Raw genomic sequence first — 27,749 nt, forward strand, 5'->3', positions numbered from 1 at the left:
AAAACGGTTCATAAAATATAGGTTTTGAAAACTATTTTTGTTTGATTCGACACAGTGACAAAGCATTAATCAGATCCTGATTTGTATAAACATCAACATATAAAGCCTTAGATAAAGTATTCAAAATATGCCCTTTTACTTGTCCTTGGTTAAATTAAAGCATAATTTCTGCTAAAAATTGAAAACAACAACATTCAATTTTTTAAATATTGAAGTTAATAATTCCGATATTTAAGTTGATAATATAATTTTAAGATAAAAGTCGTATCATCAAGATTCAAGAAATAAAAATAAACACTATATTCCTTATACCCGCATGTGTACTACCAGATAACCTGTTGGTGACTTACTTAGAAATAGAAAACAAAAATGAGATAGATTTCTACAAATGCACAACGAATATCATTTAAACAAAAACCAAGTTAAAAACGCTAAATTTTTTCATAAATAATAGTATAAAATTTAAAACTATTAAGATTAAGATGAAAAATTTCAAATTTTAAACAACTGAGATCACTGGTAGAGTAAAATTTTCAATTTTATAATCTAAATTTTAATATTTTTAAATGAAAGGATTGCATCATGTATACTGTATATATAATTGATCAGTTACAATCTTTGGATTTTTTTGTAACTGATCATCTTTAAATATTGTTATATAATATTATACGTTTCCTGCGTACTGAAATCTTATATTTACATAAGTTAAATATTTGATTTTGAAAATGAATTATAACTCAGGGTACAGAATCAAAAGGAACGCAACATTGCGTACAGTTATCCACATCATCCAATTCTTCATCCAGTAATTGAAAAAAAGCAATGAAAAATATTTTTAATGAAATAAAAAGAAGATTTCTTAAGGTTATGCTATCATGTGTAACCGTTGTCAAGGGATATGTATACAAGTATATAAACATCATCTATTACGCACTAAGGTTTTATTAGAAAAGATGGATCTGAAAGTTGTTCTCGTGTTTATTGGCGTTCTTTGTGTGACACACGCCAAATCGTGGGTAAGTCATTTATTAAGTAAATTTGTTTTATTTTATTTTGCTGTGTTAAACACTTAGTATTAGAAGAGGCATACCTTGATATATGTTTTTTCACTGTACACGTGTAAGGTAATTTTGATATGAAGAATAATAAGTTATTTTTCAAAAGTGAGCAATGCAAAACTTAAGCCTGACGCAGACATATGTATTGTATCAACATTGATCAAGCACAATGAAAGAGACACCAGGTGTAGACAGACTGAGCCTTTCTTAAAATTGCCCATTATTATAAAGGGATTCATGTGTTATGATCGATCTGTAAGATTCAAAGTATTTCAAATTTGCTATGACCAGAAGCTATAATTTTTGGTCGAGGTTATCTAATGATTCTTAATACTGATACGAACTAAATTTACAAAACAGAAATGACATATCACGACTAATGCAGAAACTAAATATCATTTCTGTAGAAAGCACTACAACTGTTATAACATTGTGTACGCTACAGTGTTCTCTTTCAATTATTGCTTTATACGGTGGAGTTCAATCACTGTTAAACATTGCGTTAACTTCAGAGCCTTCGTTGATAAAGTTTAAACAATATTTTTACACATAAAGATATAGAGCAACACTTTCAAACATTGAGACAACCACAGAGCCTTCCTTGTGAAAAAGTATAATCACAAAAATTCTGAACTCCGAGGAAAATTCAAAACGAAAAGTCCCTAATCAAATGGCAAAATGAAAAGCTCAAATACATGAAACGAATGGATAACAAATGTCACATTCCTGACTTGGTACAGGCATTTTATTATGTAGATAATGGTGGATTAAACCTGTTTTTATAGCTAGCTAAATCGCTCACTTGTATGACAGTCGCATTTTATTCCATTATATTGACAATGATGTGTGAACAAAACAAACAAACATGATATGTAAAAGTGTCAAAAATAGGAGTACATCAGTCAACATTGTGTTATAATGTGAAGTAACTGCCAAACAATGCGTTGACCACATATCCTTATATGGTTGAGTAAAACAACGACCAAACTTGGCATCTTCAACATACTGTTCTAAGAGAGTAGAACACAGATAAGTGAGCAACAGAATCAAGATTTGGCTCTGGCAGCCATACATTTCAATTGATCAGAAGCAAAGAAATGTTGTATTTTCAATAATTTTTTTAGTTTGATTCGGTTTAAATGGAACATTAGTAGAATCATTTGCGCAATGTTTTCTTTCCAAAAAGCAAAACATTAGAAATATATGTCTGTCCCTAGTTCATACTTTCTATAAAGCATAAAAACAATATTTTTTTAAGAGTAGAACTTTTGTAGACTGTCCTATCGACATCCGGGGCAGCCTTAGTTACATTGAAATCTCTGTAACCGTCATCTCATGGAGTTTATAAAAAAAATAGAACAATTTAAAAAAAGGAGAGTTTTGAAAAAAGGCCTCTAGTGGTCATGATCTCTCATCAAATTAGAACATAATTAGAAAGCTGTATACAGGACTTAAAAATAGATATCCTTAGGTCAAAAACTGACGTCAAGTAATGGCAACAGCTGACACTGACTTATTATCTAAATTATAATAGGTAAATAACAGCTTCATCGCGGTGTTAAATTGTATTGTTTGAAGGAGTTGACCAACTTTTCAAATCTTTTAAAATGTGAAAAATAGTTCTTTGAATTATACACATAATAGAATATTAACCTATCATAGATATTATAATTTATAAATAAAAGTCACAAGTAAAAAATATGAGCGGTACACGTCAATTTGACAACATAACAACAGAGATTTAGAAAGCACAATACAGTCTTAAACAATATAGACAGGCGTCCATACAATATGCCAACGTCTTAATCATCACGTGTCTATAAAATGTTTGACTTATTTTCAAATAAGCATTCCTATTTTTTCAACGAACACTCAACATTTCAAATAAGAACAAAATAAAGACAAGAGAAGCAACAAATACTGATTTGGATTATGTGTGTCTTGTGACCGTCCCATGAAATTGTAGCACAGTTAAACGTGATGTTTTTAGACATCACACCTCCCTCTTTTTACTATCAATCAGTTGTTTGTACAAAAGTTCACAACAGAGCTTACAATACAAAAGCCATTTAATCCTAAAATAGGGATTTACTTATCTAATAGATAACAAAAACATAAAGAATAGCCCATTATATCGTATAATAGAATGTGCGCAGTTTATCTAAGCCGTCTAAGCACACTCAATATGGGAAGCAGTTAGAAGATTTCATATATTCAACAACGTCTTAAACAGAAGAGATTAAATTTGTCCATAAAGATATATATTTGAATGTTTTAATGATTCCATATTATTGGCTATATCTGGTCTCTGTTATATCTTGGCATATTTCATCATGTTTATATGTCTAAAACGTCAAAAAAATTTCTTGCAGCCATCTGAAATATATCTCGGACGAATTTTGATAAGTTCCATTAGAAATTCATTGTCTGTATTATTTTAATGCATTTTAAGACTACAGAAGAATTTTTTTAATAAGTCATATGCCGTATAGCTCTTATCTCATATCCGGGTTGTTTGCCTTTACCATTTGTCCCTTTTGCTTAATTGGCTCTGTTTATATTAGATATTGGCTTTTCAAAAACGTTCATCACTAAAGGGACAATAGTAATCGACATGCATTTGAGTAAAATTTGTACCATTAATGTTTTTATAGCATATTTGTTATATCATCTCACAATGGAGACTGACTTGTTATAATTATAAGTTTTATTTTCTCACTAATGCAATAGAAAAACACTGATGTTATTATGTATTTTCAGGCAAGATCATATGATCAGGATGAAGAAAAACTAATACGAGACTTATTGAGAGAGTCTTTAAGTGGTATGTTTTTGTGTTGTTGGACTTATTGAAATAAGACACATGCTTGTTTACTAAAAAATGTTAGCTATATCTTTTACAGAAATATGTGTGCTGTGGGAAATCAAAGAAAAATACTGCTTCATTTAGTGTTTGTTGCTCAATATTTTAAAAATTGTTTGTGTATTGATTTGTTGACCGTTGATAACTATGGTCGTCTTTTTTATTATGATCATGATGTTGTGGTTTTTTCCCTCGATTTATACGCAGAACTGCTCGCTTGATATGTTCTTTTTAAAATTCTAACAATGTCTTCAAAATAATGATTAGGTTGTGGTACATGAATTGAAAAATGTAACTGTTATATGACGGATAAGGGGACAATTCATTAACTTGTTAATGGTCAGTTCGAATCTAATAATAATTTCGGATGATAAAAAATATGAGTGCAGCATTTTTTAGATATCTTGAATGCATGTTTTCCTCTCTTTGTTCGGATTGTTGTCTCTTTAATACATTCCACATCATCTTTTCTAACATTAATTTGTTGTTGAATTGGTGGTTCTAATATTTATATAACTTTATGAATTAAGACCAGACAATGCCAGAAAACAACTCAATGATTCTATAGAAGACGCTTTTTATAGATTTTTTCATAAAACAATTAAGTATGAAGTTGTTTTGGGTGTACTACATGATTTAATATTTATTAAGTTGAAACAAAACCTCGAAAATTGAAAACAATTTATATATTCAATTTAATCATTGTGGCCCATGATGACATATTAAACGCAAATTATATCTTTATTCAACAAAAGTCACGTTGAGGCGAATATAAATCATGTATGATAGCTACTTTTAGATTTGCACTATATTATAATCCAAATGAAGGTCATCTTGCTTCTTTAAAAAATAACCCACAAAACAGCTTATCTAAATTTTACCTCAGATTAATAACTAATAAGCAATTCAATTTTTAGAGAGAAAGAAACCCAGACCACCAACTACGCTTCCTCCTCCAACACGTCCACCAACAGGTATGTAGTTAATGATGCATATTATAACAGTTAAAAGATAACAGAATGCGGAGCATTCCATAGTTTTATTGTGCATTGGCTGTTCCATAGTGACATCATTTGATATATGTCATTTAAACTTTTAAGTTAATATATATACTATATACTAGGCAGAAAAAGAAACGTTACATGTTGTAAGATAATTTATATTTTTTATAACAGAAAATTGATAACAATAAGTTAATGGAATAGTAAGCTAATATCATTTTAAAGAGAACAGTAAAAAGTTTTCTCTATTTAAAACAATATTGCACATTTTTGGACAATTTTAACAGGACGAGAACGGAATTCAGATAAACATGTCAATACCTTGTATGACCATCTCTTGCATTTATGACCGCATGAAACCGCCGTCGCATTAAATCAATAAGACGTTGAATCTTGTTCGTCGAGAGGGATCTTGTTCCATTCCCTGAAAAGTGTTGTTCGGAGATGGGAGATCGTTTTCGGTAGATTTGGACTACTTCTGATACGTCGTCTATGGTAGGTCCCAAAGATGTTTAATTGACGATAAATCTGGAGACATTGCTGGCCATAACAACACACGAATATGATTATTCTCCATAAAGGTAATCAAAATGTATCCCACGCGACAACGGGCGTTGTCCTGCTAAAAAACGTGGTTAAAACGATGTCTTTGGAGAACCGGGAGAACAACTCGTCCCTATACCTTGTTGCGTTTAGGTTACCAAAGATGATTTTGGGCTCTGTGCGTTCCTGGTAGGTTATTCCGCTTAATACCACAATTCCATCACCATTAAACCTATCTGTTTTCTGTGTAAAATTGAGAATGGAAATGGGGAATGTGTCAAAGAGACAACAACCCGCCCAAATAAAAAACAACAGCAGAGGGTCACCAACAGGTCTTCAATGTAGCGAGAAATTCCCGCACCCGGAGGCGTCCTTCAGCTGGCCCCTAAACAAATATATACTAGTCCAGTGATAATGAACGCCATACTAATTTCCAAATTGTACACAAGAAACTAAAATTAAAATAATACAAGACTAACAAAGGCCAGAGGCTCCTGACTTGGGACAGGCGCAAAAATGCGGCGGGGTTAAACATGTTTGTGAGATCTCAACCCTCCCCCTATACCTCTAACCAATGTAGTAAAGTAAACGCATAACAATACGCACATTAAAATTCAGTTCAAGAGAAATCCGAGTCTGATGTCAGAAGATGTAACCAAAGAAAATAAACAAAATGACAATAATACATAAATAACAACAGACTACTAGCAGTTAACTGACATGCCAGCTCCAGACTTCAACTAAACTGACTGAAAGATTATGATTTCATCATATGAACATCAGGCACAATCCTTCCCGTTAGGGGTTTAGTATCATACCATCATAACATATATGAGAAGAACATAACCCGTGTCATGCCAACAACTGTTTTTAGAATAAATGTGTTTAGTTCCGATGCAAAGACCTTATCAGTGACTCAATATTAACGCCAAAATATGCAATCTTTAAAGACTTGACAACAGTATCGTAATTATATCCCTTCTTAATAAGTCTATTCAAAGGTTTTGTAAGTTTCTGAGGTGAATACTGACACCTTTGTGCTTTATAAAGAATATTACCATAAAAAATTGGATGTGAAATACCTGAACGTATTAGAAGTCTGCATGTTGAGCTATATTTACGAATGATGTCTTTATACCGATGATAAAACTTAGTAAATGTTTTGACTAGTTTGTGATATCGAAAACCCTGGTGTAATAATTTTTCAGTAATACATAAATTTCTCTCGTTAAAATCTAAAACATTGTTACATACACGAGCGAATCGTACAAGTTGAGATATATAAACACCGTAAGATGGTGACAAGGGAACGTCACCATCTAAAAACGGATAATTAACGATAGGAAATGAAAAGTCATCCCTTTTATCATAAATTTTAGTATTCAGCTGTCCATTAGTGATATAGATATCAAGATCGAGAAAAGGGCAGTGGTCATTGTTAGTATTAGCTTTATTTAAAGTAAGTTCAACAGGATAAATTTCATTAATATACATACTGAAGTCGTCATTATTGAGAGCCAAAATATCATCCAAATATCTAAAAGTATTATTAAATTTGTTTATCAGATGTTGTTTCGATGGGTCTTTGCTTATTTTTGTCATAAATTGTAACTCATAACAATACAAAAACAGGTCCGCAATAAGTGGTGCACAGTTAATCCACCATTGGAATTCCGATAATCTGACGATATACGGAATCCCCAAAGCGAACAAAAATGTTATCTAGTAAAAATTCAAGGGCATATATAGTATCAAAGCATGTCCAATTAACATAGTTTTTTTGTTTATTGCTACTAAAAAATGACCTAAAAGAGTTTGAACATATATATTCACATTCTGATTTTTTGAAAGCCCATTTAATTAGGTGTGTGAATTTTTTTTTAATGAGAATGTGAGGCAATGTGGTATACAGGGTAGAAAAATCAAAACTTTGAACAGATTCAAAATCACCAATATAAGCATGCAATTTATCAAGTACTTCCAACGAGTTCTTGACACTCCAAAAGTAATTTATTCCACTATTTTCGAAGGCCTTATTTGAACAATTTATTATCAGGTTTTTAATTGTACCAAGTGTGCTGGTAAGAAGAATAGACAATTTAGTAGTTGAACAATGGCTTGAAGACGAAATAAATCTATATTTGTAAGGGGTTTTGTGTAGCTTCGGAAGCCAATACATAGTTGGGACTTTCATTGTATTTGGCTCTGCTTGTAAAGCGGTGCCTAAAAGTTTATGTTTGTTACAGATTTCGTTTTCTGAAAATGGAGTAAGTTGGAATGTTGGTGAATTGGTGATTTCCTTTTTCAGAACCTCAATGTAAAATTTACGTCAAACAATAATAATATTATTAGCAGCTTTATCTGCCGGGACAAAAACAAATTCCTTGGCTAGTTCTTTTAGTTTATGTTTGATACGAGAAATAGGTTTATTGTTGTTATTGTTTATAGTAAAATGTTCTTTAAAATGTTGAATACGTATATCAACTATCTTCATTACTGAATTAAAAAAAGAGTCCAAAGATTTTTTGTCAGCTTTTTCCCGTTTTATCCATTTCATACAGTAGGTATGGAGTGAGTCGTGGATGATATTACGACACTCATTCCAATTAATAATTGACGGGGGACGATATTTAGGTCCTTTACTGAGGAATGATTTTAACTCTCGGTCTTGAACGATGTTAAGATTTCCTGTTATAACATGGGAAATGGGTCCATAAATATATTCGGAATTACTGCAATTACATGAAGTAGGTGTATTTTCACTGATATTAACATCTTTACACAATTGACTATAATTAAACACAAATTTCCGGGTAGATTTCTTGTAAATATAACAAATAAGAGGTAGCTCAGTATTGTCAAAATATCCAGGAATTTGTTCTTTAACAGAATGGTCGTTAAATATACCGGAAATATTTACAAAATCAAAGCCTTTATTGACATACTTAATTTTAATAAAATGTTTTTTATGATCTTCAGGGCGATCAATTTTGGGAAATAATTTAGAATAACAATATGCCATAATAATTTGAACAATTTCATACTTAGGACTGCTATATGAAATTGTGTTGCAATCCTCCAAAATTTTATTTAACTTATTAACCGGTAACGAACAGAGTTTTGTTAACAGATAATGTCTGCCGTTGTTTTTTGAAATAGAAATTAGGTCCGAAATATTGGTATGATTGGCCCGAAATTTTCTTTGATTGCGATTTGTTCTACGACCGTGAGAACGTTTTTTACGAACAGTTTTAGAAACTATATCCAAAATGTTAACGGAATTGATTCTAGATATATTACCAATTCCCATGATATTATCATTTAGACCGAGAGGGTAAACTGTCTGTAATTTTTTAATCCAATTTAATTCAATTATTTTCCGTGATCGTACAAACTTTGAATGCGATTCACCAGGCGGCTTATTTACTACTTCTAAAGGTTGAACTGCTAAATATTTAAAAGGATGGTTGTGCTTCTTAAGGTGTTGGTAAATGATACTTTTGAATTTATTGGGTCTTTTAAAACGATACAGATGTTCTTGAGTGCGTTTAGATAAATATCGTCCAGTTTCTCCTACGTACTGAATACCACACCCCGGTTTGTTTCATGTGAGTAAATAAATAATACTGTTTGTTTTTCAAGTTATATCAGTTTCAAAATTTAAAGAAAATGTGCGACCATTAAACGTGGACCTTACCGTATTGTTGGTGGAAAGACGGGGACATGTAAGTCATTTTTTGGCATGACACTTATCGATAGAAGGGTAACCACGATTTTTATTGTTAAAAATGTTAGCGATGGTAGTATTTTTAGATAACCGATTTTGAAGATTGAGACGTGTGGATACCATTTGAACAAGTTTAGTATTTAGTAATTTTCCATTTCTAAGCTTCATAACTGTTTTGTTAGTGAATTATATAATAAAGGAGCAAAGATTGGCGTCCAGAATATGAACCAGCATACAATAATTGAAGTATATAAAATGGATAAATTTGTTCGGCTAAAAATGTCAAACGCTATCAGTATTAAATAGTAGAATGGGGCTGAATATTGAAATACTACTTTTTGATAAATATTCCAAAAGTAATGAATTAGAGCAGTTCTCGCTCGGACACACACTCCATAATCTGGTGCATGCATCAGATAATCGTTCATTACGCCTCCAATATATAGACCCTGGCTCTGCCGTCGCTAAATTACAAGTTGAAGTTAGATTCATCGGTAAAAAACTGTCTCCATGTTTGCCTATTCCATCGAATCCGTACCCGAATCCATTGAAGTCGCGCCAGTCGGTGACGCTGCGTAAGAATAGGTCCCTTCAACGGACAACGAGCTCTTAGAATAAGTAGGTATTCCTTGGGTATGTCGTGCAGTTTGTGACGCGTTTACAAATCCGGAGATAAATGATGCGGATGTGCCGGTCTTGACGTAACGCCGTTTCACGTAGCCTGCCACTACGGGGACGATTTGTCGTGCCAGTTTCTCAGAGACGAGTCTTAAGCCTTGCAATAGTCATTCTAGAGACATTAAAATGGTTTGCAACCTACACTTGAGTCATTCCTGCAGCCAACATCCAAATAGCTCGTTCTCTCTCATTTTGGCGTAGACTGGGCATTAACTTACATAGAACTTTTTCAATTTTTTTAATGCGACCTTTTGTTTACAATCGTGTTCGACACAACAATGACCAAAATGACAACTCGATTCCATCTCTAAACAGGTATTTTTTGAAAAATTAGTTTCTTGTTTGATATCAGAAAATGACGTCACGTCATTTCCGATATTTTTACAAATGAGTAAAATTTGATAGATACTAGTTTTAATCTTGAAAATATTTGAAATTAATATATGCGATTTTTTCAAATTAAAAACCAATGTAACGTGTCATTTTTTGTCTAGTATATGCACGGTAGGTATAGTGTCAAGCTAGGATGGTGGTTTTTCGAGTGATTTGATCGGGCCTTTTTCGAGTGTGACCACTTTTTTTTCGAGTGAAAAATGTAAACAAAGAAACTTCTTTTCTCACAAGTCGTGATATAGACTATTTAGTTTAACATACACGGATATACAAGGTGTATTAGTATTTAAGATAAAAAATATATTACCAATCCAATATTATTTTTTGTCAATGCAAATGTTGAAGGAAATGCATACATGGAATCCTTATATCCTTAGATATACAGACACTTTCCAAAATTCTTGTTATTGCATTGAAAATGATATTTTGAGACTAAATGCATTTCTATGTGTTCGGATTTGTTCAAGAGCAGTCCGGGCTTTTTCGAGTGCGTCCGTGTTTTATCGAGTAATTCTACACATTTCCTATAGCTTAAAATGGTAAATGTCAGTGTATTTACGTTCAAAAACAATAAGAAATAGTTCAAATTATGTACTTTTTAAGGCAGGAAACCAATGCATGTATCAGTTTGATAATGGTGAAATACGATTAAACAAGTATCGATCATTTGTATATATTGTTGTTTGTCACTTCTTACAAATTACATGTTCATTATATATTCATGATGCCAACAATCTAATGTAAGCATAGAGAATTTGGATTGAGACTTACGTACATATAGTGTGTTAAGCTGACCAACTATTCATTTCACTGTTTACTGTCTATATAATTATTAAATTTAATTCAAATTTTATTGTAAGTGGGAATAAAAACTGGTTAGATTTAGTGTGTGTATGTTTTTTGTTTTAGCTTTTATTTTATTTTATTTTATGGAGGCAGGGGACATACTACTTCCATTAGAGTATTTCTTATTACATAGCATTTTTCTGCTTCTTCTCTGCTGTTCAGCAGGTTTCTTACTGCGATTTTTGATATACAGCTGCGCCATGAGCGTATGCTACGCCCGTAGCGTTTTCAAAGAATAAAGTTCATTACATTATGGTTGTGGCTTATTATCTATATCTGACATGCATAAACATTAAATTCTCGTATCACACTGCACAGTATATTTCGTGTGAAAAATACTACACCAAGGATTCACGTAATTTTTGATTTAACAAAATGAGTGTATTTACCATATTAGACAAATAGGTTTAACAACTTGTTAGATTGGGATAACGTTTGATATCAACTCTCGTTATTTAATTCAAATAGAATAAACTCGCCGTATTATTTTGAAATTAAATAACTAGAGTTGATATCAAGTGCTACCCGTTCTCACTTGTTATGAAACCTATAAATAATTTCTCAATGTTATATAGGGAGGTTACCTTAATCCAGGTAAACCAGTCACCAAAGTTTCGTGAAAACTTTTAAAAGCACTTTCAAAATATTGTCTGAAAACTTTAAAATCATCCCTTTTTAACGCAACTGGAACAAAAGGGTCAAGTGAGATTTTCCCATCACTTGGCGTGTTTCGCTGTCCGTCTTCGTCGTCCGTTAACTTTTACAAAAATCATTTCCTCTGAATCTACTGGATTAAGTTCATTATAGATAAAGAACAGCAAGAATGTTCAGTAAAGTAAGAATTACAAGCAAGTCACCATCACCAAAACAGAGAATTTTGTAATGAATTATATTCTTGTTTTCAATGTTGAAGAATGTCCTTTGTTTAATATGCACTGCAGTCAGCACATCGACCAAGGTGAGAGACACAGGCTCTTTAGAGACTCTAATTTGTTTAATAAAATCCAATGACTCGGAAACGTAAAATCTAAAATCTATAAAATCCGAAAGGGAGGATACCTCAATAGATATTAAAAAATTCTCCGAAGTTTCATGTAATTTGGTTACAGAATTTTTCAGTTATTTCCGACTCGTAATTACGAGATAAAAAAAAGGATTATTTCGTAATTACGTGATAGTTATCTCGTAATTATGCGACAATTATCTCGTAATTACGAGTTAAAACAAAGATTATCTCGTAATTACGTGATAGTTTTCTCGTTATTACGCGATGATTATCTCGTAATTACGAGATAATTATTGCGTAACTACTCGATACTTTTCTCGTAATTACGATATATTTATCTCGTTATTACGAGATAAAAAAAATTGTGACCCTAATAGGCTTTCGTTAGTCTGTGATGCAATTATTTAAGGAAAATTGAAGTGTAATATATCATAAAAATATTTTTTTTAAATAATGAAGGATGAATGTATTAATTTTCCTAATGTATTGAAAAATTACAATTAAACATTCTGATTTCTTGCAGTGGGAAGGATTTTCTTACTTAAAAAAAAAAGACATGAATATTTTTTTTCCGGGAATAATTAGAACATGGACATAAATACTTATGAACAGATGTCTGATGACATTGATTCCTGACAGATCGGACTGAAATTAGTTTAGAATTATGTAGCCTTGGACTTTTAAAACTAGCATCTTGTTTGACACGGATACATTTTGCCATGACTAGTATATCTCTTGCATTACCGTTGAACCCAAATCATCCACCAACGTTTCAATGCATTATAGAAAAGAACATATAAACTCATTAACCTGTCACACTGACCCAATTATATTTTCTTTATTAACATTTAAAAATATACATTTTTTTTGTAGATGGACCTCCACCTCCTACATTACCACCACCAGAAATTGTCTATGGTATGTGTTATTTATTTTACAAATTTATCAGTTGTCGATATATTTCTTGTCTTACAACATGAATCGAAAATAAACTCTTTAGGTTTTAATGTAATGAATGATACGATAGAAGCCAATCAAGCTGCATTACTGTGTCATCATACCATCGAATCGTTTTAAATTTTAAACATTTTAAAGTTTATTAGAAAAAAATTGGAGAAGGTAAATCATATAAATACATGATAATGACTTGTCAGTCCTAGGTAGAAGGAATTAAACCTAAAAGCGTTTTCAGGCTATTCATTACATTTCAAGGTTCAAAGAATAAACGTTTCAAAAGAGGATACTTCACTTAAGTAACTAATTAGTATTGTCATTGTGTAAGTGATATTATAGAAAGACAAGTCAGTTCCAAAACTCCCCGAATTACGTGTCCTATTATTGTGATAAGTGTTCGTAATACCGTTGTAAATCCTGCTAACAATATTGGCTTGTTCTGGTCAAATGTGTATATGACAGTAATCTGGTACTGTTTTAAATATGAGAATACATTTTTATGACATGATAAACGTAAGCATCAATCTAACAATCAACACATTTAAAGAAAAAAGAAGAAATGAAACTATAAATGTGACATTTGACACCAACGGGTTGATAACAACCTTTTTTTCAGATCCGATTCCAGATTCAGGACCATCTATGCTAGGTAATATTTTATAACATTGCAGAGTGTATAACTGTAACATGCTATAATTTTGAATATGCATAAGATATATGATTCTCAACGCAAAGCATACATCAAACAATCAAAGCACTGAAAAACAAAACCAATTAAAAACTCAAATATAGTCCTTGAAATTCATAAACTGGAAATTCCTGAAATATTGTCTACTAATAACTATATTGACTTTAATAGTAGTTACTCATTGTTCTGATTGTTTTAAAAGATTACTATTCTAAAATGTAAAATCATAAAAATACTGATCTCCAAGGAAAATTAAAAACGGAAAGACCCTACTCAAATAGCAAAATCAAAAGCTCATACACATTAAACTAATGGACATCAACTGTCATATTCCTGACTTGGTACATGCATTTTCTTAAGTAAAGGATCATTGCGCGAAGATTTGTAAATATTATTTCGTGTATACTATCATTTGCATTCACAAACTAGATATATAGAAGAAAAGAAAAGTTAACCCCATAAGTACAAATATAAATGAAAGGTTTATGCAAACTATGCAAACATTTAACAATTTAGGAATACAATTGTTAGAATTATAAAATTTTACATTATTAAAAATAGAGAGCCGTTCCATGCAAAATTGTAAGAGAACAGTCGTTACATCATAAAACACATGTAATAATTCAAATAAAGATTATTCTATGTGTTCTGGCTGCTGGTCTCTTTTTTTTTATTTTTTTATCATTTCATTCATTATTGTTATAAGTTCATTCATAAAACCAAATACCAGTATCAATCTGTAACACTCTCGTGATCAATATCATACAATATAAAATGAAAATATTAAATTATCATTTCAGTGAAATTACCTCAATTTAATGAAAATAAAGCCCAAAAATTTCAAACAATGTAACATAACAATAATCAGTTTTAGGTATAAATTCAAAAAGTCTAGAGTGTACAAGATTGTTAAAAGTACTTTTAGAAAATTGTTACAAAACCAAGGGAAAAAAAATATATATATATTATTATTGTGTGTTGCTATGATAACTTGTCAATTTCAACTGTACAAAATTAAAATCTGTAATTGTTACTTTTAAGTTTGCACGATACTATTATGAAAATCTTGACCTTATTGCTTCTTTCAATAACAAAAAAGTAAACCAGCATAACATGAGTTTAACTGAGATGAAACCTAAAACTCAATTCAATTTTTAGAGAGAAAGAGACAGTTTCCCACACGTCCACCAACAGGTATGTGGTTGTAATTTTATATTTTATGACCATTTGAAAAGAAATAGAAAGCGGCTTACTTTTCATAATGATATTATTTTAACTTGACATATGAACTTAATAGTGCATATTGATTAATCTAATCTTTTCAGATTCTTTTAGTATGACCATTTAGCACACTAAAGATATATACAAAGGTATAGACAGTATACAGTGGCACAATCTTTCACCGAAAAGCATCATAAGGCTTAAGTCAATGAGACATCAATACAATCATTTAAAACAGACATTGACTTGTTTTTTTCTAGTTTCTTTGTTGGTGTTGTTGTTTTCTTAATTTTATAAATCACAAACATACTACTGCAAGTAAAGAATTGTTCAGAAAACCATTAAGGTGTACATCAAAGGGTTAAAGTAAAATAGAAAATGCTGCTACTTTTGTACTTCATACTAAACATGTACCATGACCACTAATAATAATGATCATGATGATGATGATGATGATGATGATGATGATGATGATGATGATGATGATGATAGTATTAATAGCGAAATAGCGAAAAACAAATATGTTTGTTATCTAATAAAGTATAATGATATATCAAAAGGCTCAAAGTGATGAAGGTCGTGGTTTCAAACTTTTACAAGGTGTGATTTTACTTTAAGTAGTTCACAATTACAACACTATAATTAATCTGCTATAAAATGAGAGACGAGAAAACACAGGGTCAGTACAATCTTTCCGAGTATGTTGGCATATTGACGTGCTTTTATGGTAGTTACATTATGCATATTGAGTTTAGAGCTGAACGCAAATCATCCCTCAGCAAACAAAAGCATTGTTTAAAAATAGAACAGATAAATATGTATTTCCATACTTATCCTATGGAATATTATATATATATAAAGCTTATTTTCTTTTGCAGATGGACCTCCACCTACACCTCACTATGGTATTGTGTTGTTCATTTAACTTTTTATCATTTGTCGTGTAAAAAAAGAATCCAAATTTAACACTCATTTAAAAATGTAATTATATGAACGATGCGAGAGAAGCAATCAAGCTGCATTACTTTTTTTATCATATGATCATATCAATTTTTTTTTTAAATCACTCACGTTATATAAACAAATGATACCGATTCCTCGTATTCGCCTTACAACGCACTTTTTATACTATTTATTACCTTTCAAAGTAAACGCTTTTCAAAAAAGAAACGACACCGGACTTCAGTATTATTTTAGTATTGCTTATGTGTGAGTGATATTATAGAAAATCAAGTCAGCTCAGAACCAGCGAAGTTACGTGACCTGATATTGTGATAATTGTTCATAATACCGTTGCAAATCATTCTTTCAATATTAGCCTAGTTCAAAGCAGTCAATCGGTATATTACATTACTAATTAATATATTAAAACTGGCCCAACTGTGCTTAAACTGGTGTGACTGATATTGAATTGAAAACATCAACTAATATTAACCATACTTTTAATATTGCTATTTTGCACAATTAATAAGTGTTTTCATACGGATCCGCATTATATACTTCCTCCCGTAAGGACTGGCTATACGGACCAGATGTATCTACTTCCTATTATACGGCCTTGTCATACGGACCAGCCATATGACCTGAGTATCTAATTAAATGGTTACAAACTTGTCGATTATGTATTGGCCCTGTATTGATTCTCAGTCAGCTGTATTGACACTCGGCCATACAGCCCTCGTGCCTTGAATCAAAACATGGACCAATACAAAATTAAAAATCTAATCTCACTATTGTATAAAATTACTGTTTAGAATATGCGAATATATTTTTATGATATGATAAACTTGAGCATTAATCTATCAATCAAAACATTCTAAAATAGAACAAATGAAACTTAAATATGGCAATGTAACACCAACGTGTTGATACCATTTTCTTTTGCAGATGAGGGTCACCCTCCAGGACCACCTATGATAACTATGCTAGGTAATATGTAATTAAATTGCAGAGTTTTAATTATATAAAATAAGACAATGCAACGTGATATTACATTTATTTCTAATTTGAATATTATGAATGATCATTCAATAGATGGTAATTTCATGGAGTCGCATTGGATGAAGCAGTGTATATGTTTATCTATTTACCAGAAACATGCTATCTTTTTGGATGAGCTTTTAAAGATAATGCCTTTCACGCAAAAATATTTCAGTAACCAATAATAAAAAAGAAAACAGCGATTCAAAATACAACTCTCTTCCTGAAATTCTAAAATAGTAAAACTCTTCAATTCTTTCACAATTATTTTACCAATAATGATGAATAAGTATGATCTAGGATTCAAAATGGACATTTAAAAAAAGAGTTGTCAGTTTAACTTTTTAAAAACATGGTATGCTTAGTTTTTGGAAATAAGGCATGAAACAATATATTTTCCATACATATATAGCACTAAAACCAATCCGTGGCAGTGACAAACAAGGTGTGACGTCTTGGGTTCTAACAGGTTGAAGTGGATTTACAACGTACCGTGACGAAAACGTACATGGTTTGTAATGGGGTGAGATACATGTACAAAGTACGAATTAAATAATTCGTGATAAACAACATACATCTTGTTGGATTTTGGTTTTTAGAAATAGCATAAATTTGTACCATTAGTTTTGCACCAGATGCGCATTGTGACAATAAATGTGTCTTCAGCAATAATTTTAAGTAAATCCTCGGAATACGTTTCGACTATTCGGATTTATTTTTCAGTACAAAAAGAATTACCAAAAAAGATAGATCATCCCGTCATCCCTACTGCTGGTATGTATTGTTTACCATATTCTAATGATATGTTTCCCCGCTACGATATATTATACTTTTCACCACCTTTCGATGTCATTTATTTCGCCTCGGTAAGTATTCTCCGCAACTTTCTGATGGTATGTATTCTCCTCTAATACTTCTGATGGTATTAGTCTCCTACATCTTTTGACGGTATGTATTTTCCGCCACTTCCTGATGGTATGTTTTCCCCTACATCTTTTGATGGTATGTGTTCTCCGCCACTTCCTGGTGGAAGTTTTTCTCCTACATCTTTTGATGGGATGTACTCTCCGCCACTTCAATATGGTAGGTATTTCCCTACATCTTTTGATGGATATAGGAAGATGTGGTGTGAGTGGCAATGAGACAACTCTCCATCCAAATAACAATTTATAAAAGTAAACCATTATAGGTCAATTAGGGCTTCAACACGGAGTCTTGGCTCACATCGAACAAAAAGCTATAAAGAGCCCCAAAATTACTACTGTAAAATCATTCAAACGGAAAAACCAACGGTCTTATCTATATAAAAAACGAAAAACGAGAAACACGTATAAATTACATAAACAAACGATAACTACTGTACATCAGATTCATGACTTAGGACAGGTGCAAACATTTGCAGCGGGACTAAACGTTTTAATGGTACCGAACCTTCTCCCTCTTTCTGAAACAATAGCATAACATCACAACATAGAAAACCACACGATAAAATATCAATTGGAAGGCTTCACCCAATCAAAAAACGTAAATTAACACACTATGAACGAATAAATTTGATCTGTATGTATTATCCGCCACTTCCTGATGGTAGGTATTTCCCTACATCTTTTGATGATATGTTTTCTCCGCCACTTCCTGATGGTAGGTATTTCCCTACATCTTTTGATGGTATTATTCTCAGCCACTTCCTGATGGTATGTATTCTCCGCCACTTCCTGATGATAGGTATTTTCCTTCATCTGTTGATGGTATGTCTTCTCCTACATCTGTTGATGGTATGTATTTTCCTACATCTTTTGATGGTATGTATTCTCTGCCTCTTCCTGATGGTATGTATTTTCTTACATCGTTTGACGTTATGTATTCCCCACCACATTATGATGGTATGCAATCTTTATTATCTACTTATGTTCACCTTTCTTCACTTTCACCTGATAGTATGTTTTCTGTGAAATATCCTATTTCGTAATTATGCAATAACGTTTATAGATCCTGCATAAAAAAAATTGTGTGTAAATGTACTTTTTAATAAACGGAGTCGAGCCAGAAAGATTCCCTGGTATTGAATCCTGTCATATCTCAGTTTAAACACAAAATTTACATTATAAAATAAGAAAATTTAAATAAACGAAATATATTTTTATTCTATAATTTTCTCAAGAGGTTGTAAAACAGTTCAAAACAGTCAAATAATAAGACTTTGCTTTAAATTATTGAAATGCAAACGTACTTCATTAATTGAATTGTATCACTGTCCTTACATTTAATTTGTATTCTTAGCACAATTGTTATTTATTTTATTATTTCTATAGACATATTATCTTAACCACATTATATACTATTACTTAAAATAAGTAATGTTATATTCGACGAAGTGGTGTTCATGTACATTGTAATTGTTGGTATATTACTGCGATATTTGATGCCTTCTTGTGTACCTATACATAAAAGACACTTTTCTTACAAATTACCACTCTTACTAACCATTTGTACATACGTATCTGTTTATCGTGACTAAATTTCTTATAAATTTTGTTCCTCCAGGTTGTGCATGCCCACCACAACTACCAGGGGAAAAAGGTACGTATATATGTTTTAGGCAACAATATAAATGGTAAATTGAATACCACTAAGGTTTCAACTCCATCCAGCAAATTTGATCAAGAGTGTGGCTCTTCTTTTTATGTCTGTAAAAAACTGACAAATGTGTACAATTTTTATAATTATTATGGAATATGCATTATTTGTATACAAATATTGAAATTGAATGTCATTTTTTTCAGATACAGCTATACAAATGATCGTGCTGAAATTCATATTCGTTTATAAACAGTGATTTTTCAAAATATATAAATCATAGATACACATTTCATAATTATTGCAAGGAACTGCAGACATTTCTAGAAATCTAGAAATTGGAGAAGATATATCTTCAATAGACCTGTTTTTTTCAAAAATATGTTTTTTATAAGATGATATTCGATAGTGTAACACTTGACCTAAGCTCGTTAAGTAGCTTTACCTTCAGGGCTTTAGAACTTCTGTTTTCAGTATTTCTTATGAAGTTAACCCGAGAAAAGCGATTCTTAAACCCACATATAATAGGATATTATTTTCAAATTGTTGAAGAATCATAGGGCATTGTTGGAAGTTTTATATATTATGTTCATTCGCTTTTCAAAACCAAACACTACAAAAATCTAAATTCAAAGATTTTAATAAATATAAAAAATGCAGCAGTCAGTTCTTCATTTACTAAAATTAACTGATTTCAATCTATTGTACAGGTACGACATTTGTGCATGCTTTGAAAGATATATATATATATATTTACGTAACGATGTCATATTTGTTACATATTATTCCTTCTTTTTATTATGAGAGAAGCAAACAATTACAAAATTAGACATTACATCTAATAAAAATGTATGGTTAGGAAACCGTTCAATAAACATGTTTTTCTTGAATGTTTTTGATGCCTTGCAGTTCGTCGTTGTGTTTGTCCACCACCGCCACCCCCGGAAATACCGGAAAAAGAGCCTGAAAGAAGACGTATGTAAATAGTAAAATGTAGTTCATTGACATTATTATCATGGATAGGCCATAGTTGCGAATAAAATATTTAAGAAAGAGCTTGTCAATCCAAATATTATGGGAAATAAATAATATCTATCATAAATACCGCCAGTAACCGAATATATAAGACACTATCGTGCGAGAATTTTTATTCTTATAAGATCATTGACAGAGTGTATAATAATTATATAGATATAAGAAGGCTTGGTATGAGACAACTCTCCGTCAAAGTTACAAATTGTAAAAGTAAACCATGTACGGTCTTCAACACGAGGCTTTGGCTCACATTGAACAGCAAGCTATAAAGGGCCCCAAAAATGACTGTTGTAAAAACATTCAAACAGAAAAGCCTACGGTCTAATCTATAGAACAAAGGCACGAAACGAGAACCACTTATGAACCATATCAACAAACGACAACCACTAAACATCATGTGCCTGACTTAGGATGTGTGCAAACAAATGCAGCGGGTTTAAACGTTTAAATAGGTAACCATCTCTCAAACTCACCTAAAACACTATTGTAACATTACAACATAGAAGACATACTATTAAATATCAATTGAAATGGCTTAACTCAATTAAAAGATATATTAACAAATACAAGTGAACATACACCGAATAAATAAGATGCATGTATATTAATTTTTTTTACCGACTAACACTTTATTTATCACTTTGAACTATTCCGTCTGACTAAATTAAGAAAACATTAGTTTTTTGCTCAATTGTTTTTTCTCATATAAATTCATTTTAAATTGGTTTAATATAGCACTTTCATTTTACTTATTTCTGTTTAAAAACATATATTCGGCTCTTTAATTGACCAGAATGATTACCTGCATATAGGCTTTATCCTATCGTTTCATACTGACTGCTTATTGTTTTGTTTTTTGCTTAAAAAGTTATAAATTGTGTTACAGGATCGAGGTTGCAAAGCAGACGCTTAGAAGCAGCTATTAGAAATCTTGAAGCTGTACTCAATGAAGAAGGAAAGTAGAAACTTATATGTTACGAAGTAGTAAGTACATAATATACTTGTATAGCTAATTTAGTATTTGTGTATTCGTCTCGTAAATGCAAACAGTTATTTTTGTATCTAGCTTTGGGGAGGAACTTAAGCTTTTTAAGGGGGTATAAGAATTTTTTAGTATTTATTTGACACATATAACCAAAAATCCGCTCACCACGATCTAAAATTTATTCAGATCGTGGTGAGGTCGCGGTATGAGCGGATGGAAATGTAAATTTTCGTTGTTTTCACGATGTTACTACGTCCTCATTGCGCTTCTACAAGGATCCCGCTACGATTATTCCACGTTCGTACAACGCCTTTTCTACGATTATCACGTTCTCACCGCGACCCAACTACGTTTCCACTACGACTATACCACGCTGATCACGATCGTAGTACGATTCTAGCAACCCACGGCCGTCCTCATCACGCTCTTCTTACAACCTGACTACGTTAATACTACGACCATCATTCTCATTGTCATTTTCATAATATAATATATAAAAAAGCTCCCTAGATTTTGTTTGTCTGTATGAAATTATCCGTTTGCTCTAACGGCCCAATCATGCTTCTCGTTTTCATATAGATTAGACCGTTAGTTTTCCCGCTTAAATGGTTTTACACTAGTATTTTTTATGCCCTTTATAGCGTGCTAATCGGTGTAAGCCAAGGCTCCGTGTCGAAGGCCGTACCTTGACCTATAATGATTTACTTTTATTAATTGTTACTTGGTTGGAGAGTTGTATCATTGGCACTCATACCACATCTTCCTTCATATATTTACACATCTGCGTCATCCCTGCTTTCGTTCACTAAAATATCGTCATGTGAGCTTTATGAACCAGCAATAGGTTGTAATTTAGGTTGGATTGATCGGTCCGACATCTCTGCTCGATCAGGATTCGTTACTTTGCTCCCTCTAAATCTACATCTACCACCACGCCCACGTGTTCTAGCAGATTTTGGTGGCATGGCTGTATTGTTTCCGAGAAATCTACGTTTTAATCAGAAATAGAAGGAAAGAAACACTTATTCATATCGAAGACGCTGTTGGCGTTATTGCTGAGAACGAACTTAATGCTGAGTTCACACGTAATTCGAATCGCATTAACTAAATTGAATTAGTTTAATTCGCATTCGAAACGTTTCACGTCCTAACGTCAATTCTAATTCGAATTACAATCCGCGTCAAATTCGCTTTACTGTCCAAACGACGTTAACTTTTAATTCGTATTTAAAAATTATTTAAGATAATTAGAATTACGAATTAAAAAAGAAGAGTGTGTGAACGCGTTTTGCAAATTCGATTCGTATTCGATTCGAATTCAATTCGAATTAAATGTCCGCGTGAACGAGGCATAAGATCGCAGTATGAACGTAGTATAATTGTGGTAAGAACGTGCTTTAATCGCAGTAGAAACGTGAAAAGATCGTGTTGCAATCTGATATTTCGCGGTATAGTCGTAGTGAGAACTTTGATGTGCATAGTAAGATCATGATAATTGTAGAAAAGGCGTGGTAAGAAAGTGGTATAATCGTAGCGGGATCCTTGTAAAAGCGCAATGAGGACGTTGTAACATATCGTGAAAACAATGAAAATGTACATTTCCATGCCGCTCATGCCGCGACCTCACCACGATCTAAATAAGTTTTAGATCGCGGTGAGCGTGGTGCGATCGTGGTCTAGTAGGACTGGGGCTTTAGATGCATTTGTTAAAAATATACAATGCTGATCAAAATAAATCAATATCAAGCTGTACGACTACATCACACAGTCTAAAATAATAGACCTTATTTTGGGATCTGCGACACTTGACCTAAGAATTTGCGACATAAAAGGTTCATAAAAGACCAAACTGAAAGAGTATGAGACTCAAATAGATGTTATTTGAATAAAATTATGAATACGGTTGATATTCGAATATCTCATTTAGAAAACAATTCTGAAATTAATAATAGGAACCATGATATACCCATTTCTAGAATAAAAAACAAACTCAAGGTACTCGCAGAGCGGTTTGTGTTCGTACCGGCAGACAAGGCAGCAAATAATGTAGTGGTGGTGTGACGCATATACTACACGAAAGTTCTTCAAAACGAAATTATCAATTCCTCTACATTCAGGTCAGTGCGCACCACAGAGAGTCAAATCGTTAACAAGCATACCACTGCCACTGCCCAGCTTCAAGCATCTTCCGAACATTTGAAAGTCCCTACCATGTACTGGTTACCGAAATTACACAAAAAACCATTTAAATTCCGTTTCATCTCCGCTTCCAGTAAGTGTTCTACTACTAATCTATCAGTGCTTCTAACCACCTCCCTTACTACTATCAAAGAACTGGTTATTAACTTTTGTAATAAAGCTTATGAAAATAATGGTATTAATTATTTTTGGAGTGTTAAAAATTCTTTAGAGGTTTTAGATAAAATACATGCTTTCAATGGTCCTTACAATTCTGTTGACAGTTATGATTTTTCTACTCTGTACACTACACTTCCACACAATCTTATAAAGAAAAAGTTTTTGTATTTGATAAAATGGTCTTTTGAAAAATCTCATTGTAATTTTATTTGCTGTAACTCGTTTAAGGCCTTTTTCTGTAACGAAAAGGGAAAGTATGCTAGATACATTTGGTTGATACATTCAAAAATACCTACCGTTATCTGGATGATATTTTTTCGTTGAATAATCCAGAGTTCTCTAAATATACTTCAGAAATTTACCCAAACGAACTTACTTTAACTAAATCTAACATAAACAGTAACAGTTGTCCTTTTCTAGATTTAGACATTTCAATTTCAAACGGGAAACTTCACACTAAAATTTACGACAAAAGAGACGATTTTTCATTTCCTATTGTTAATTTTCCTTTTTTAGACGGCGATGTGCCTTTGGCTCCATCATACGGTGTTTATATATCGCAACTCGTTCGGTTTGCCCGTGTGTGTTCTGATGTCATAGATTTTAACGAACGTAATCAATGCATCACTGGTAAATTGTTGTGTCAGGGATTTCGATACCATAAATTACTTAAAACTTTTACTAAATTCTTTCATAGATACAAAGATTTGATTAGTAAATTTGGCTATACCTGTAGAAAGCTTATTAAAAATGGTATTTCACATCCTAAATTTTATGGTAATATTGTACTTAAAGCGAGGAAATCACTATGTGATCCTTGTAAACTCATCGAACCTTTAAACAAACTTATAAGTAAGGGTTATCGTACCGATATTGTAATAAGATCTCTGAATATAGTTCACATTGGCACTAATATTGATATTGTCATTAGCAAATTAAAACATAACTAAATTTTATTATCTTTTGAGGCGAGATGTATAGAGACACAGACACGTTAACTTTTATTTCTATAGAAGTCGCTCTTCACTATACTACTACCTGTCGATACATTTATTTTTGGCATTGCACAAGTCATGTCTTCTTTGACTATTAATGACGTTAAAATACTAAATCCCTGTGATGTGTTTTAGTCGATTTTAGTCTCTGATGCATGATTTTTTATTATTAATTGGTTTTGGCTTTTAACTAGCTGTCAGTAACTGCGAGTACTCTCAAATCGTATTTTCTTGTTAATTCGACCTGTTGATACTGTTTATAATGCTTTTTTGTCATTTTTTATTTATACGGATCTTGTCTGTACACCAGCTTTGATTATTTGTAATATCTTCACTTATTCTTACAACATTTGTATAAACTTCAAGATTATAAAAAAACCGGTTTTTTTCTAAAGTGAACATTGATTGGTTAAATATTTCTCAGTCATGTCCTGTTTTTGAATTTGTTTGTTAGCTTTTTGGTCATGAATGTTTGTCTCTAATATTTAATTAACTGTGCATTTGTATTCAGATATCGCAGATCAAATTTATTCGTTCATTGTTTAATCATACGTTTTTTGATTGAGTTAAGTCTGCCAATTGATATTTTATCGTATGTTTTTCTTTGTTGTGATGTTATGCTATTGTTTCAGAAAAAGGGAGAAGGTTTGGATCCATTAAAACGTTTAATCCCGCTGCAAATGTTTGCACCTGTCCTAAGTCAGGAATCTGATGTACAGTAGTTGTCGTTTGTTTATGTAATATATACGTGTTTCTCGTTTCTCGTTTTGTTTATATAGATTAGACCGTTGGTTTTCCCGTTTGAATGGTTTTACACTAGTAATTTTGGGGCCCTTTATAGCTTGTTGTTCGGTGTGAGCTAAGGCTCCGTGTTGAAGGCCGTACTTTAACCTATAATGGTTTACTTTTTAAATTGTTATTTGTATGGAGAGTTGTCTCATTGGCACTCACACCACATCTTCCTATATCTATTAGTTCTATAAAATTGCCCGAATAAAACTTTTCAAAAACATGTCTCTACTCAAATAAAAGGCAAAATATGTTCGTCATGTATATTTTCATTCAAAACATTTAGTATTATTTTGATTCCACTTACGTTTTATGACACATGTACCACAAGGGTAATTTTTTTTGTTCATTGTATTTCAAAATACAGGATTTACGCTTTGAATATTAAGATAAAATAATCCATGAAATAATTGTTTGAGTTTAGTAATAATAGTGACTTTTTGTGTTTTTTCAGCAGAAGACTGGACCGTCCCTGGACATGAGATAGAAACAAAAAACTTTAAACTATAATTAAAACAATGATGTGTCTTTAAATGAATAATATCTCTTTTGAACTATATACATAATCAATCTTTAATCATTTAACTGCCCCTGTTGCTACTGGGTTAAAACCCCTGATGAACTGTTAAATAAAAAACACCATTGCAACATTTATCCCGCCTTTATATTCATTTTAGAAATTTACCTGTGGCATCATATTGTGGCTTTGATACATTCGTGTGGCAAACAGTTCATTAATCTATTTTGTTGAATTAGTACTGCCGTAAATTAATTTTAAGTGCTCGTTGTTATTCTGTGCTTTACATTTCGAAATGCATTATTATAGTATTCATTTTATGTATTTCTCTGTCCTGAGTGTTCTTGCGTTTACTTGTACTGTATTCCTGTTACATACTGTTGTCTTTTTAACGGTATTTCTAACATTGTCATATATAACCGGGAGGTTTGGTTAGCATTTAAACCAGGTTTAACCAACCATTTGTATGGTCCCTCCACGAAGTTCTCGGTGCCACATAGTTTTACCCTTGTCCGTCATTCCGTAACAAACCATTATACGGGGTTTTTTTTCTAAACGCCTTCAGATATGGGGATTATTTTTGGTATGTGAGTTAACCATGATGAGTTTCATATCAAGTTAAAGATTCGTTGGCCTCGGTTAATTTTTGTCGAAATTACGGGCTTTGGACTTTGATAAATTGTTGAAAGTCAGTTATACGGACTTTTTTCTAAACACCTTTAGATATTGGGCTGATTTTTTGTATGTCAGTTAACAACGATGAGTTACAGATCAAGTTTAAGTTAAGTTCCGCCCCGCTAATTTTTGCCAAACTTAAGGGTTTACGACATTGAAAATTGTTGAAAATCACAGTTTTTTTCTACACGCCTTCAGATTTTGAGCTGATTTTTTATATTTAAGACTACCATCATGTGTGTGTCTACATGTGTTATTGAAATAACAGATTTTTCACCTCTTGGAGACGGGGCAATTCGTGTCGTTTCGACATATCTAGTTTTTCATAAAATGTCCTGTACCAATGCAGGAATATCAGTTGTTATCAAATACTACAAGTTCGTTTCTTTATATGTATGTTGCATTGGCGTTTGTTTTTGTTGCACTTCAGTTTTTCTTTTCTTTCGTTGTTTTTCTCTTATGGTTCATGTTTCCCTCGGTTTTAGTTTGTGCCCGGATTTGTTTTCTCTCGAATGATTGAAGACTTTTGAACAGCGGTTACTATTGTTGCCTTTATTTAATAGTTCTAGAATGTATCAGCAGTTCGGTCATAAAACTTGAAAATTCCTATGAGATTAAGGAATTGATTCCCTCATGCATAGATTAAAAGTTTTATACGAGCATATTTCAAAAATAACGTATTTATATTTTCACTCGATCGAAGTTGGTGATACACTCAGGAAATATTATTACTTTTTTTTTTATTTTTGCTGTTAGCAATTTGGTTTATCAATAATTGGATTAAGTATCAATGTTTGATATTTATTGAATATATAAAATGTATGAATTGTCTCTGTTAATACAGTATTACTTATGTTCAA

General features: G+C 32.0%; 1 protein-coding gene across 3 annotated transcripts; it reads left to right on the top strand.

Moving 5' to 3' along the window:
- The first annotated feature begins 67 nt into the window (after positions 1-67).
- LOC139517569 (uncharacterized) lies at positions 68-27,749 on the top strand. 3 transcript variants are annotated; one of them, XM_071308784.1, is made up of 13 exons: positions 68-1,016; positions 3,819-3,882; positions 4,839-4,895; positions 12,989-13,033; positions 13,686-13,718; positions 14,916-14,951; positions 15,857-15,883; positions 16,866-16,907; positions 17,682-17,732; positions 19,503-19,538; positions 20,445-20,510; positions 21,457-21,554; positions 26,152-27,749. In XM_071308784.1, the coding sequence occupies exons 1-12, from the start codon at positions 876-878 to the stop codon at positions 21,531-21,533; spliced, it is 675 nt and encodes a 224-aa protein (XP_071164885.1). In that variant the 5' UTR covers positions 68-875; the 3' UTR covers positions 21,534-21,554; positions 26,152-27,749. The 3 variants fall into 3 exon arrangements, with proteins under 3 accessions (XP_071164885.1, XP_071164887.1, XP_071164888.1); XM_071308786.1 differs by having other exon boundaries at positions 26,155-27,749; XM_071308787.1 differs by lacking the exon at positions 14,916-14,951.

The sequence above is a fragment of the Mytilus edulis genome, chromosome 3, assembly GCF_963676685.1.
Source record: "Mytilus edulis chromosome 3, xbMytEdul2.2, whole genome shotgun sequence".
NCBI classification, from domain to species: Eukaryota; Metazoa; Mollusca; class Bivalvia; order Mytilida; family Mytilidae; genus Mytilus; species Mytilus edulis.

What these genes read in the sequence shown, in the direction of transcription:
- LOC139517569 (XM_071308784.1), top strand. Translation starts at nt 876, where the DNA reads ATGTGTAACCGTTGTCAAGGGATATGTATACAAGTATATAAACATCAT. An exon ending in TGACACACGCCAAATCGTGG is followed by an intron (nt 1,017 to 3,818) that starts GTAAGTCATTTA and finishes ATGTATTTTCAG; the next exon opens with GCAAGATCATATGATCAGGA. An exon ending in TTCAGGACCATCTATGCTAG is followed by an intron (nt 13,719 to 14,915) that starts GTAATATTTTAT and finishes TTCAATTTTTAG; the next exon opens with AGAGAAAGAGACAGTTTCCC.